Below are 12,290 nucleotides of genomic sequence, written 5' to 3' on the forward strand. Positions count from 1 at the left end.
TTAAAACCTGAAACCTTTATTTCGACAACATGGTGATGATCAACCTCCTCCGAACGGGCTCAGAACTGGAAACTGCGGAAGGATTGACTGACCTCTTCCTGTGCTGTAAACATCTGACTTATAAGAGAAGGCAGAGGCTGCTTCCTCTCTCTGACATTTGGGGAAGCAGATTTGCATCCTCATCTGTGCTCAGCTATCACCAGTTCTGCTGAAAAAGTCCCTTATTTTCACAAAGTAACCATGACGAAGGTCAGCAGCAACAAGGTTAAGAGTTGATGGCGTCCCCGGTGTGTTGAGCCAGTGCTGTTTGTGGACCCTGTCGGTATAAGAACGCAAGAGATCAGAGCAGGCAGAGAACATTCGAGAGTGATAGGAGTCTGGAATGTGCTGCCAGGGGTGGTGATAGAGGCAGATACAATAGGAGCATTTCAGGAGCTTTTAGATAAGCACTTGAATATGTGAGGAATAGAGGGATATGGACCACGTTCGTGTGTGGAATGAACTTCCAGAGGAAGTGGTGGAGCGGGTACAGTTACAATGTTTAAAAGATGTTTGGATAAGTAGATGAAAGGGAAATATTTGGAGAGATAAAAGCCAGGAGCAGGCAGAAGGGATTAGTTTAATTCAGCACAATATCGTGGGCTGAAGGGCCTGATACTGTGCTGTTCTGTTCTAATCCTCACCACCTGGATGAACGCATTTCTCTTCGTCTCTGCTCCTGTCCCCCCGCTGTCATACAGTCCCACAGCACGGAAACAGACCCTTCGGCCCAACCAGTCCGTGCAGACCAAAATCCCAAACTAAACTAGTCCCCACCTGCCCTGCTCCTGGCCCATATCCCTCCAAACCTTTCCCGTTCATGAACTTATCCAAATGTCTTTTAAACGTTGTACCCGCATCCCCCACTTCCTCAAGAAGTTCCCTCCACACACGAACCACTCTCCGTGTAAAACGTCTGCCCCCACGTCCTTTTTTAAATCTTTCTCCCTCGTCTTGAAATTCTCCACCTTAAGGAAAATACACCTGGCATTCACCTTACCTATACACCTTCCGATTTTATAAATCTCTGTGAAGTCATCTCCTACGTTCTAGTGGAAAAAAAAATCCCAGCCTGCCTAGCCTCTCCTTATAACCAGCAACATCCTGGTAAATCTCTTCTGAACCCTCTCCAATATCCTTCCTACAACAGGGTGACCAGAAGTGCACAGTGCTTCAGAAGACACCTCACCAGCATCTTGTACAACTGCAACATAACATCCCACCTCCCACACTCAAAATTCTAAGTAATGAAGGCAAGCGGGCTAAACGCCTTCTGAACCATCCTGTCTACATATGATGCAAACATCAAAGAATTATGTACCTGAACCCCTTGATCTCTCTATTCTACAACACCAGCCAGGGCCCTCGTTTTAATTGTACAAGCCCTGTCCTTGATTATTTTACCAAAATAGAAGGCATGGTTAGTAACTTTGTGAATGACACCAACATTGCTGAATAGGGAGGAAGATTATTTAAGATTACAAAGAGATCTTGATCGTTTGTGTCAATGGGCAGAGTGGCAGATGGAGTTTAATTTGGATAAATGCAAGGTGTTGCATTTTGGTAAAACAAACGAGGGGAGGGCTTGTACGATTAAACGTAGGGCCCTGGGTAGTGTTGTAGAACAGAGAGGGACCTAGGGGTTCAGGTACATGATTCTTTGATGTTTGCCTCACATGTAGACAGGGTGGTTAAGAAGATGTTTAGCACGCTTGCCTTTGTTACTCTGACTTTTGAGTGTAGGAGTTGGGATGTCACGTTGCAGTCGCACACGATGCTGGTGAGGCATCACGTAGGGCGGCACGGTGGCTCAGTGGTTAGTTAGCACTGCTGCCTCACAGCATCAGGGACCCAGGTTCGATTCCAGCCTCGGGCGACTGACTGTGTGTGGAGTTTGCACATTCTCTCTATGTCTGCGTGGGTTTCCTTCGGGCGCTCCAGTTTCCTCCCACAGTGCAAAAATGTGCAGGTTAGGTGAATTGGCCATGCTAAGTTGCCTATAGTGTTCAGGCATGTGTAGGTTAGGCGCATTAGTTAGGTGTAAATGTAGAGTAATAGGGTAGTGGAATGGGTTGGGGTGGGCTACCCTTCAGAGGGATGGTGTGGACTTGTTGGGCCAATTGGCCTGTTTTCATGCTGTCAGGATTCAATTTAAATGACAAACAAAGGTGGACCCAGCACCAATCTCTGTGGCACACTATTGGTACCAGGTCTCCAGTTTGGAAAACGATCCTCCACCACTATCCTCTGTCTCTTATTATCGAGCCAATTCTGTATCCAATTGGCAAACTCACCCTGAATCCCCTATGATCTAGCTTTTGAACTGGTTGACCGTGCAGAAGCTTGTTGAAGGCTTTACTGAAGTCCAAGTGACCAATACCTACCGCTCTGCCCTCATCTATCTTTTCGGTTACTTTTTCAAAAAACTAAATGACAAGAAGTGTCTTTAGGAAGGATTGGTCCTGTCATTTTTCTCCTGAACAGGGCTGCTGTAAATCTGGTTATGAGATGTCTGCACCATAGAAAGCAAAGTAAATAGCTTTGGAGCTTTTAAAGACAAAAAAAAGCATGAATGGGCAGAGTCAGACTCACACAGACACAGTGTTTTCATAGAATCATAAAACACCTAAGTGTTGAAACAGGCCATTCAGCCCAACAGCCCACACTGACCCTCCAAACAGTAACCCTCCCAGAACCACTCCCCTACCCCATTAGTGCATTAGCCATTTACCTCTGACTATGGGCAGCACGGTGGCACAGTGGTTAGCACTGTTACCTCACAGCGCCGGGGACCTGGGTTCAATTCCCACCTCAGGCAACCGTCTGTGTGGAGTGTGCACATTCTCCCCGTGTCTGTGCGAGTTTCCTGCGGGTGCTCTGGCTTCCTCCCACCGTCCAAAAAATGTGCAGGTTAGGTGAATTGGCCATGCTATGTTGCCCGTAGTGTTAGGTGAAGGGGTGAATGGATCTGGGTGGATTGCTCTTCGGAGGGTCGGTGTGGACTTGTTGGGCCAGAGGGCCTGCTTCCACGCTGTAAGTAATCTGATCTAATGCACCTAACTGATGAAGGACTCCTGCCTGAAACGTCGACTTTACCTGCTCCTCGGATGCTGCCTGACCTGCTGTGCTTTTCCAGCACCACTCTAATCTTGACTCTAATCTCCAGCAACCGCAGTCCTCACTTTCGCCTAATGCACCTAACCCACACATCCCTGAACAATTTAGCGTGGCCAATCCACCCTAACCTGCACATCTTTATCAACCCTCCCTGAATCATTGGTCCACCTCAATGGCATATGGTGCCAATGCTTTCAATGGGGGAATGGTTAACATTGGGATAACATCTGCTCATTCTCTCTGCTAATCTCCCAGTCATTGCCACCCTGTCTCTAAACTCCCCCACTCTTCTTACGTTTCTTATGTATACACAGGTTGTGAGCAAGCGGAACAGGAGTAGGCCATTCAGCCTCTTGAGCCTGTTCCGCCACTCACTGGTCGTAGCCTTACTCCCTATACCTGCCTTTGGCCCAGATGCCTTCACACCTTTTGCTAAACAAAACTTTATCTATCTCAGATGTAAAATTAACAACTGATCCACTGCTGTTTATGGAAGAGAGTTCCAGACCCCTCTGTCCCACTTTGTGTGTGGAATCAGACGTTTTTTTTCCCAACAGTCAGTAATGATTATCATTAGATTTTCAATTCCAGGTTTTGTCGCCCAGTCCCTAATTGCCCCTTGAGAAGGCGGGGGGGGATCTGCCTTCTTGAACCGCTGCAGTCCCGTGTGGTGTAGGGATCCCTAACACAGGGCCAAACAGCAAGGGATGTTGGGTACACTGGCCAAGTGAAACTCTAAAGTCATAAAACCTGCACGCCAGATGCAGCATCCGTTAGGGAGGGAGTTGCAGGATTTTGGCCGATATATCTCCAAATTATTGTTTGTTATAGACATAAATGATATGGATGAAAATGTGGGGGGAACATTAAGCAAATCTATAGATGGCACCAAGATTGGTAAAATGGTGAAAAGCAAAGAACATGGTTGTAGATTATAGGAAGATATGGATAGGTCAGTCAAATGGGCAGACCAATGGCAGATGGTGTTTAAGCCTGATAATGTTGCCAGGGTTGGAGGATTTGAGCTATAGGGAGAGGCTGAACAGGCTGGGGCTGTTTTCCCTGGAGCGTCGGAGGCTGAGGGGTGACCTTATAGAGGTTTACAAAATTATGAGGGGCATGGATAGGATAAATAGGCAAAGACTTTTCCCTGGCGTTGGGGAGTCCAGAACTAGAGGGCATAGTTTAGGGTGAGAGGGGAAAGGTATAAAAGAGACCTAAGAGGCAACGTTTTCAGGCAGAGGGTGGTACGTGTATGGAATGAGCTGCCAGAGGAAGTGGTGGAGGCTGATACAATTGCAACACTTAAGAGGCATTTGGATGGGTGCATGAATAGGAAGGGTTTGGAGGGATATGGACCGGGTGCTGGCAGGTGGGACTAGATTGTGTTGGGATATCTGGTCGGCATGGATAGATTGGACCGAAGGGTCTGTTTCCATGCTGTACATCTCTATGACTATGACTCTAAGTGTGCGGTGTTGCACTTTGGACGAAGAAACAAGATGATGGAGTATTTAATGAATGGTAGGACACTGGGTCGGAATAGAGGGCTCTTGGGGTAATTATTCACAGATCCCTGAAGACAGCAGAGCACGTGAATCAGATAGTTAAGAAGACGTATGGGACATTTGCTATCCTCAGTTGTGGCATAGAGTATAAGGAGTAAGGAGGTAATATACAGAGTGTTGGTTAGGCCACAGTTGGAGGACTGTGTGCAGTTCTGGTCACCTCAGAACAGAAAGGATGGGATAGCACTGGAGGGCTTACAGAGGAGGTTCACCAGGATGGAGACATTGAGCTACAAGGAGAGACTAGATAGGCTTAGGTTGTTTTCTCTCGAGCAGAGAAAACTGAGGGGAGACATGATTGAGGTGTGTAAGATTCTGAGGGGTATGGACAGAGTGAATCGAGAGCAGCCGTTCCCCTTGGTTGAGGGGTCAATCATGAGCGGGCGCATTTTTAAGGTAAGGGTCAGGAGATTCAGAGGGGATTTGGGGAAAACACCTTTACACTCAGTGGGTGGTGGGAATCCGGAATGCATTGCCTAGGAAGGTAACGAAAAAATATTTGGAAGAGTACTTTCTTCAAATATCACAACATTCAAGGGTATAGGACAAGTGCAGGAAATTGGGATGAGTGCACTTTTAGTGGCGGTTATTGTCAGTGCAGACTTGATAGGCCAAAGGGCCTTTTTGACGGGCCTTATCTATGATAAGTCGGGATGGTGAGGGGCTCAGAGGGGAACTTGCAGGGGGTGGTGTTCCCAAGTATCTGCTGCTCTTGTCCTTCTCGATGGAAGTGACCATAGGTTTGGAAGGTGCTGTCTGAGGATTTTTGGTGAGTTTCTGCAGCGCATCTTGCAGACGGTACACACTGCTGCTACTGAGCGTTGGTGGTGGAGGGAGGGGATGCTTGTGGATTTGATGCAAATCGAGCGGGGGCTGCTTTGTCCCTGGATGGTGTCAAGCTTCTTGAGTGTTGTTGGAGCTGCCCACTATCCAGGGGCAAGTGGGGAGTATCCCCTCACTCTCCTGAGTTGTGCCTTGTCGATGGTGGACAGGCTTCGGAGAGTCAGGAAATGACCTACCCGCTGCAGTATTCTAACTTGCATTTGTAGCCGCTGTGGAGAGTGTGGTGCTGGAAAGGCACAGCAGGTCAGACAGCATCAAGGAGCAGGAGAATCAACGTTTCGGGCAGAAGTCCTTCATCAGGAATCCTGAATCATCGATTCTCCTGCTCCTGGGATGCTGCCTGACCTGCTGTGCTCTTCCAGCGCCATGCTCTCGACTCTGATCTGCAGTCCTCACTTTCTCCTTTGTAGCCACTGTGTGCAGTTTCTGGGCAACGGTAGCCCCCAGGATGTTGATATTGGGGAGGTTTCATTGATGGCAACACCACTAACAGCATGGGCTGATGGTTCGAATCTCTCTTGTTGGGGATGGTCACAACCTGGCATTTATGTGTCATGAATGTTCTTTGCCACTTGTCTGCCCAAACCTGGATACCGTCCAGAGCTTGTTGCATTTAGACATGAACTAATTAGGGAGAGGTTGAACAGGCTGGGGCTGCTTTCCCTGGAGCATTGGAGGCTGAGGGGTGACTTTATAGAGATTTACAAAATTATGAGGGGCCTGGATAGGGTAAATAGGCAAAGTCTTTTCCCTGGAGTTGGGGAGTCCAAAACTAGAGGGCATAGGTTTAGGGTGAGAGGGGAAAGATGTAAGAGACCTACGGGACAACTTTTTCACACAGAGGGTGGTGCGTGTATGGAATGAGCTGCCAGAGGAAGTGGTGGAGGTTGGTACAAATGCAACATTTAAGAGGCATTTGGATGGGTATATGAATAAGAAGGGTTTGGAGGGATATGGGCCGGGTGCTGGCAGGTGGGCCTAGATCGGGTTGGGATATCTGGTCGGCAAGGATGGATTGGACCGAAGGGTCTGTTTCCATGCTGTACATCTGTATGACTCTATGACTCTAAGTGGAGAAGTGTTGAATGGCTGGAGGAGGGAGGGGATGGGGTGCTCCAGAATGTATTGCACCCAGTTCACTCAAGGTGGAATGGAAGATCCTTCAAAGCCACATGGGTGGAGGAGATTTACTTGGATCAGTTCAGGAAATTGGGAATTCTGATCATACATTGGAAGAACTAGGGTTGGTCTCCTCAGGTAAAAAGGGGCCAAGGGGAGATTTGATTGAGGCCTGGCCAACATTACGACCTTGCGGAGATATAGCAGAGAAAATAAGATGCTGATTACTGGCCTGAACTCAGAGGAAGGGTTGCAATGGAGATACAGAGAAGAACTTTCAATCAGTGAGAAATCATGGCCTGGAAGTGAGGCTGGTTGGAGGACTATGGAAGTGAACGTGATGGAGTTTGAGAAGAAATTGGGAAGGGACACAGGGGAAGGGGACTGACTAGGTCGCTCAGTAGGGGGACAGCCTGGGAATTGATGGGCCAATTGGCCTCTGTTGGCAAATGATGGTGCAGTTGGGGTGGGGGTGGGGAGGGGACAGGGCTGATCGTGCAGGCGCTCCGATCCAACGTACCCATGATGTTGACCCTGGCGCGGGCACACACCTCCTTCCTGCCGTTGTCCAGGCAACACTCGATGGCACCCCCTGGCCGCCCGAAGGAGAAGCCCGGCACGCGGAAGCTGGCCAATCCGCCGGCCTCTTCCAGGATCAGGACGGGGAGCTCGGAGCGGGCTCCTCCGGCTGCCCCCACTCTCCGCAGCTCGAAGCGGCGCTGCTCGGTAGAGTTGTGGATCCCGCAGTTCACTCCCAGGTCGTCAGTGGTGATACAGTGCAGGTTCAAGCCCCAGTGAAAACTCAGCTCTTCCCCATGTTTCGCTCTGACCTCGGAGTGCACTGCCCAGAAAACATCGGCGTCTGCAAAGACAGGAAAACAACAGCGTCACAGCAGGAGGGACTCAATACATCCTCATGTCGGAAGCAGAAGAGAATAGATGGGAGGACCATTCATCTCCCTCCGCCATTTTTAATCCTGACATGATCGATCCTGGGCTCCCACATCCCCCCATTCATTCAGATCAATCTGCCAATGGAGCCTCTGGGAGGGAGAATCCCAAAGAAATTTCCTCCCATTGTGTTCCTTACCTCCTGTCAAAGAATCATACATAAATTCATAAGATAAAGGAATGGAATTAGGCCATTCGGCCCATCAAGTCTGCTCAGCCATTCCATCATGGCTGATTCACTCCTCACCCCCATTTTCCTACCTTCTCCCCCTATCTCTTCGACACATTACCAATTAAAAATCTGTCAAATTCCTCCTTAAATTTACTCGTTGTCCCAGCATCCACTGCACTTTGGGGTAGCGAATTTCACGGATTCACAATCCTTTGGGAGAACTCGCTTCTCCCCAACTCTGTTTTAAATTTGCTTCCCCTTTATCCTAAGACTGTGACCTCTCGACCCAGAATGTCCCGCAAGAGGAAGCATTCACTCCACGTCTACTTTATCCACACCTTTCATCATCTTGAATACCTCCATTTGATATCCCCATATTCATCTAAATCACAGAGAGTATAGGCCTAGTCTGTTCAATCTCTCTCCATACGACAAACCCTTCATCTCTGGGATCGATCTAGTGAACCTCCTCCGAAATGCCTCCAATGCCACTGCATCTTTCCTCAAACAAAGAGACCGAAACTGTGCACAATACTCCAGGTGTGGTCTCACCAGTTGCTTGTACAGTTGCAACAATGCTTCCTTACCTTTATATTCTATTCCTTTAGCTATAAAAGCAATTCATTTTCTTTATTATCTGTTTAGCTGCATGCTAGTTTTATGGGACTCATGAATAAAGACAGTCAGAAACCTCTGCACCTGACCACCTTTAAGTCTCTCCCCATTTAGATAATAGGTCATCTTCCCATTTAACCAACCGAAATGCACAACCTCACGCTTATCCACATTACACTCCATCTGCCACATTTCCGCCCACTCTCCTAACCAATCTATATGCATTTGTAAGATTCTTATTTCATCATTGCAATATATTGTCCTGCCTATTTTAGTGTTGTCTGCAAATTTGGCTGTACAGCCTTCTATCCTTGTATCCACGTCGGTAACATGGATTGTAAATAGCTGGGGAATCCAAGGACCGAACCCTTTGGCACAGAAACAGACCCTTCAGCCCAACTTGTCCATGCTGACCTGGTTTACCAAACTAAACTAGTCCCATTTGCCTGTGTTTGGCCTACGTCCCGCTAAAAGCTTTCCTATTCATGTATCCATTCAAATGCCTTTTAAATATTGCAATTGTACCAGACTCCAGCAGTTCCTCTGGCAGCTCATTCCATGCACACACCACCCACTATAAATTTAGATAAATTTGTCTAAACAATTTATCATTGTTTCGATAAATGGCAAACGACAGTGGACCCAGAACTGATTCTTGTGACACACTGCTGGTCACAGGCCTCCAGTCTGAAAAACAAGCCTCCTGTCTCCTACCATCAAGCCAAGTCAGTATCGAATTGGCTGGCCCTCCCCGGATCCCTGTGACTGATCCTTGCTAACAAGTCTACAATGCGGTATCTTTCTAACGCCCATTTCCGCCACTCTGCCTTCACCAATTTGCTCACTTCTTCAAAAAAACTCAAATCAAGTTGCTTCCCACGCACAAAGCCATGCTGACCATCCCTAATTAGTCCTTGCCTTTCCAAATGTCGATTCTGTCCCTCACAGAGCCCTCCAACAAATTACCCACCACTGATGAACCTCCAAAGAATAAGCCACCCAGACTTATTCCCCTATTAATCTACATTTACCCCTGATTAATACATATAACCTGCACACATTGGGCAATTTAGCATGGCCAATCCACCCTACACTGCACATGACAGGAGGAAACCAGAGCACCCAGAGGAAACCCACGCAGATACCAAGGGAACGTGTAAGCTCCACATAGACAGTCACCCGAGGCTGGAATCAAACTGGGGTCCCTGGCACTGTGAGTCAGCAGGGCTAAGCACTGAGCCACAGTGCCACTCGCAGTAGGGCGAGAGTAGGGAGGTGGCTTGGTGGCTCAGTGATTAGCACTGCTGCCTCACAGCATTAGCTTCCCAAGTTCGATTCCAGCCTTGGGTGACTATCTGTGTGGAGTTTGCACATTCTCCCCGTGTCTGCGTGGGTTTCCTCTGGGTGCTCCAGTTTCCTCCCACAGTCCAAAGATGTGCAGGTCAGGTGAATTGGTCATGCTAAATTGCCCGTAGTGCTAGGTGCATTAGTCAGAGGGAAATGGGTCTGGGTGGGTTACTCTTTGGAGGGTTGGTGTGGACTGGTTGGGCCGAAGGGCCTGTTTCCACACCGGATGCAATTGAGCTCAACATTCAGCCAAGATCCTATTGAATGGTGGAGCAAGCTCGAGGGGCCAAATGGCATCCACCTATTCCTATTTCTACGTTTCTATTCTACAAAGGCTGCTTACCTTGACTGACGCCCAGCGAAACCATGGAGCAAAGTTCACTCTTCTGCTGGGGGTTCGGGCGGATGAAACAAAGGTAGGTGCCACTGTCGTTCAGCTTGGCATTCTGGAGGGTCAGGTTATGGTTGGGATGCAGCATGGTCCTGTTCTTGTACCAGGCACTTTGGCGATTGCCCATGGAGTCTTCTGGCTGCCCATGCACCACCAAGTCACCGCCAGTCGATTGTTTCTGCCAGATGATGCTAGTGGGCTCCGCCACACCAGTAGCTTGGCACGGCAGGACGACTGAGTTCCCACATGTAACCGATACGTTGGAGACTACATTCCTGCACAGTGCCTGTCCTATGGGACAAAGTGACTCCGATTATGACACCCGCCCCCATCACCCCGGTCACCTGCTTCACAGGTAATCTCGTTGAAAAGTAGCAGATTCATTAAGGGTCAACGTTGAGCGGATGTTTCCCCCTGCTGGGAGAGCTTAGGGTCAGAGGGCACCATCTCAGAGTAAAGGGGTGCCAACTTCAGACTGAGCTCAGGAGGAATTTCTTCGCTCAGAGGGTCAAGAGTGTGTGGAGTTGTAGTGAGGACGAACTGCATACTCTAAGGGTCGGTGTTGAGGAGCGCTGAGGAAGTGCCGCACTATCAGGGGGTCAGTGCTGAGGGGGTGCCACACTGTCAGAGTGTCAGTGCTGAGGGAATGGGCACTGTCAGAGGGTCAGTGCTGAGGGAATGGGCACTGTCAGAGGGTCAGTGCTGAGGGTGTGCTGCACTGTCAGAGGATTAGTGCTGAGGGAGTGCCGCACTGTCAGAGGGTCAGTGCAGAGGGAGTGCTGCACTGTCAGGGGGTTAGTGCTGAGGGAGTGCTGCAGGGTCAGAGGGTCATGCTGAGGGAGTGCTGCACTGTCAGAGGGTCAGTGGTGAGGGTGTGCTGCATTGTCGGAGGGTCAGTGCTGAGGGAGTGCTGGACTGTCAGAGGATCAGTGCTGAGGAAGTGCCACACCATTAGAGGGTCAGTGCTGAGGGAGTGCTGCACTGTCGGAGGGTCAGTGCTGAGGGAGTGGGCACTATCAGAGGGTCAGTGCTCAGGGAGTGCCGGACTGTCAGAGGCCCAGTGCTGAGGGAGTGCCGGTCTGTAGGAGGGTCAGTGCTGAGGGAATAGCAGTGTTGGAGGACCATTGCTGAGGGAGCACCACAATGTCGGCAGGTTAGTGCTGATGGAGTGGTCTATAAAATTCTAACCAGACTAGACAGCGTAAACAGAGAAAGGCTGCTTCTGATAACAGTGGGCAGGCGAGAGATCACAGTCTAAAGGAGATGGGGTGGGACTAAGACGAGGAGAGACGTCTTCACCCACAGGGTGGAGACTGTGGAATATCCTGCCATAGAAAGTGGATAGGCCAAAATATTGTGTTTTCTTGAAGGAATTAAATATAGTTCCACGGGCTAAAGTGAGAAAAGGTTATTGAGTTTGAGGGTCAGCTGTGATCACATTGAATGGCAGAGCAAGCTCTATGAGTCAACTGACCTTCTCCTGTTGCTATTTACCCTTCTTCCATCTTGTAGAGGGAGCTTTACTCTGTATCTAACACCATGCTGTCCTTGTATTGGGAGTTTTTGATGGGGGACAGTGTAGGGGGAGCTTTACTCTGTATCTGACCCCATGCTGTCCTCTCCTGGGAGTTTTTAATGGGTGGACAGTGTAGAGAGAGCTTTACTCTGTGTCTAACCCCGTGCTGTCCCTGTCCTGGGGAGAGTTTGACAGGGGACGATGTAGAGGGAGCCTCACTCTATATCTAACCCCATGCTATCCCTGTCCTGGGGGGTGTTTGATGGGGGGATCAGTGTAAAGGGAGCTTTACTCTGTATCTATGCCGATGCTGTCCCTGTCCTGGGAGTGTTTGATGGGGGACAGTGTAGGGCTACCTCAGCACTTGCAGTGAACCCTAAAGAGGAGGACTCTCCCTCTCTCCCTCCATCTCTCTCTCGCCCTCCTCCCAATCTGATTCTCCCATTCTCTCTCTCTCCATATTCTGTCCCTGTTTCTCCATCCTCCATTTCTCCCCTTCTCTCTCTCCCTGACCCCATCTCTCTCTCTCTCCCTCTCAATCTCTCTTACAAGTCACCGCAGTCTCTCTCTCCCTCTCCTTCCTCTCTCTCTCTTCCTCTCTGTCTCTCTCTC

General features: G+C 49.2%; 1 protein-coding gene across 1 annotated transcript; it reads right to left on the reverse strand.

Annotated features, from left to right (window-relative positions):
• LOC122544428 lies at nt 1–10,451 on the reverse strand. Its single transcript, XM_043683677.1, has 3 exons — nt 10,115–10,451; nt 7,207–7,548; nt 1–316 (listed from the first exon to the last, which is right to left on the reverse strand). The coding sequence occupies exons 1-3, from the start codon at nt 10,287–10,289 to the stop codon at nt 228–230; spliced, it is 606 nt and encodes a 201-aa protein (XP_043539612.1). The 5' UTR covers nt 10,290–10,451; the 3' UTR covers nt 1–227.
• Nucleotides 10,452–12,290: the final 1,839 nt, after the last annotated feature.

This window comes from Chiloscyllium plagiosum, chromosome 48, assembly GCF_004010195.1.
Source record: "Chiloscyllium plagiosum isolate BGI_BamShark_2017 chromosome 48, ASM401019v2, whole genome shotgun sequence".
Classification (NCBI taxonomy): domain Eukaryota; kingdom Metazoa; phylum Chordata; class Chondrichthyes; order Orectolobiformes; family Hemiscylliidae; genus Chiloscyllium; species Chiloscyllium plagiosum.